Raw genomic sequence first — 2,752 nt, forward strand, 5'->3', positions numbered from 1 at the left:
TAGATTCCTCCGGATACAGAATTACATTTCTAATCAGGGTTAAATCTAGAAACAGGTACCTTTGAGACATACGAGAGCTCACTTTAACATTGGAAATTCCTTCAGTTCTCAAACCCTTATTTACTATATTGAAGCGCTTGTTTGAATGTTGAATTCGACTTACACACGAGAATCCAATAGAAAGTTGTTGTGAAACGTAAACATTGAATAATAGTGTACTTATACGATTTATATATAATTATGTTGCACTGTTAAAGTAATAATTATTTTTACAATCAACTTTACAGTATTGCACGTTTTTCAACTATAACTAGTAAATGACGCAGTTAGTAATCAACGAATTATTTTAAAATTTTCAAATAAACTCTAAACATAATGATGATCGTATTATACACTAAAAATATGTATTAAGCCATTTTTATATTTATTGAACGATTTATGATTGTAACGTTTGATTAATAAAGGACCATATTAGATTGAGGATTACAACAAATTTAGAGTCAAAATATTTTGTACATTTTGTTTAGCTTATGAGTAGTTTAAGCATCCCTGATATGCCTTAGTTTTCAGCCGCTGCTCAAACTATTTGTGATGGATTATTAAATTAATTTATTTAAAGCGATGCATATAAAATATGTTGTGTTGTTTTATAAAGTTATTGTTTTGTATAGTGCTGGAAAATACGTAATTTCAAATGGTTTCGGTTGGTGCATTCTTTACGTGTACAAGTTCACATTTCTATAAAGAACATTTGACAAATTTGGAGGATATAGTCCAATTAATTGTTTATATAGGAAATAATTGGAAAGCTTTTCTGAATGGTTGAGATAATTAAAATAACTTTATTAGAGGTTTTTATTGAAAATTTGTTATTAATTGTTTTAAATTATAATTTTTAAATTACTATATTAAACATTACAACAATTTATTCTTTAATATGTACAATAGCTTTACTACATTTTAATAAAACCGATTGAAGAATTCAAAATACAAAAGTGACTTAGTAGAATTTTTGCGCACTGTGCAATTGAAAATGTCACAAGCATATATATCTTATGTAACTAGCGAAGTTCATCATTGAACCTAAGCAAATAAAGAGCGATATAAAGTATTCAGATATAACTTACCGCAAATAAAACCTTAACACGTTCACTGCTAAATATTGGAAAAAAAATTTTAGAATATGCTAAAATAAAATATAATTTTTTTACTTACTATATGGTGAGGCCAGTTTTGTAGATAGGAAAGAAGCTGCCAGAAGTTAACCTTGCACCCGGAAAGTGACGTCATAAAGTTGTGGGACGCCGGTCACCCATCAGCACTGCCGAAAACTCCTCCATGTGGGACACTGGTTATCCCATGCGCACTGACTAAACTTTTAGGGCTGTTCGTGCTTTTCCTTCACTACATCGTATTGTTTATGACAAAAAAGTCATCAAAATAAAATTAAAAACTAAATAAAACCTATTTACATGTATTTACATCCCTCCCACCACCCTTTCTTCTAAACAGTCCTAAGCATGGTGTTTTTTCAAAGCATGCCACAGGACAGAGTGAAGGTTCTCCTGGGCACTGTGCACAAAAGTATGCAGTACGTTTTTCTCTTCCTTCACTGTGGCAGACTCTGCAAACGTTTTCTCTTCTGCCGATTCCTGTTGTCCTTCCCTTCAATCAAGGAGGAGACAACGTGCAGTGCCTTCTCATTGCTTCGGCGAGGACGTTCTGGGGCTTGTAGCTCTTTCTCAGGGACAAGGGATTCGATGACAGCTAGCCTGAAGTCATAAAGATTCATTGTTTCTTGGGGATTGGAAAGGTTGTACAGCTTCAAGGCGTTCACCAGTGCCATCTGCATTATGTGTACAAAGATCTTTTTGTACCACCTCAGCGTTTTTCTTTCGCATGGATAGTACGCTAGCATTTGATCTGCCCTATCCACTCCCTTCATAAATGTGTTATATTTCACAATGGGCAGGGGTTTTACTCTAGCTACTCCATGGCGATTCCGTGATTCAACCATGTTGTTTTCAAACTCTGTAGTGATGTATGTCACTACACGCTTGTCCTTCCACTTGGCAACAGTGACTTGTTCTGCACTCCGAGCAATTGTCTCACCTTTTTTTACTTTGGCTGATTTTACCTCATCTGGCAGGTACTTTCTGTCTGCTCTAAGTGTGCCAGTACAATACGTCTTCTTCCTAAGCAGTTGGTAGGCCAAAGGAAAGCTATTGTAAAAATTATCCATGTACAACGAGTGACCATGGTTGAGCTTCCCTCTCATAAGATGTAGTAGTACTACCTTTGTGGCATGACCTTTCCCACCTAAGTCACTGAGAGATCCTGAGTAGACAAGAAAACGAAGTATGAGACCACCAGGTTCACAAAGAGTGTACAGTTTGATGCCATACTTGTGGCGCTTTCCCTTTGATGTACTGTCGGAAAAATCAACCGACCGCGCCACAAAAACCATAGCCTCATCCAAAGAAAGTTCTTTGCCTGGATAGTAAACATCATCCATCTTTTTGTTGAAGTGGGTCAACTAGCATCCTTACTTTTGACAAAACGGTCTTCCTGTACACCTTGAGCTACATTTTGATGATGTGAGAAATGAATGCATCGTAATATAATCAAAAACCGATCACGGCTCATATGGTCACGGAAGCAATTCAAGTTGAACATTCGATGGGTTTTCCAGTAGTCATTGAGGCGGTTCAGTTTGAACGTACCAGTGTGAAGCAATAGGCCTATGAACTTT

At 36.0% G+C, this 2,752-nt stretch overlaps 1 protein-coding gene across 1 annotated transcript; it reads right to left on the minus strand.

Annotated features, from left to right (window-relative positions):
• Positions 1 to 1,609: 1,609 nt before the first annotated feature.
• Positions 1,610 to 2,515, minus strand: LOC124365553 (piggyBac transposable element-derived protein 4-like). Its single transcript, XM_046821544.1, has one exon. It carries the CDS (start codon positions 2,513 to 2,515, stop codon positions 1,610 to 1,612), a length of 906 nt encoding a protein of 301 aa, XP_046677500.1.
• Between the last annotated feature and the right edge of the window lie 237 nt (positions 2,516 to 2,752).

This window comes from Homalodisca vitripennis, chromosome 6, assembly GCF_021130785.1.
Source record: "Homalodisca vitripennis isolate AUS2020 chromosome 6, UT_GWSS_2.1, whole genome shotgun sequence".
NCBI lineage: Eukaryota > Metazoa > Arthropoda > Insecta > Hemiptera > Cicadellidae > Homalodisca > Homalodisca vitripennis.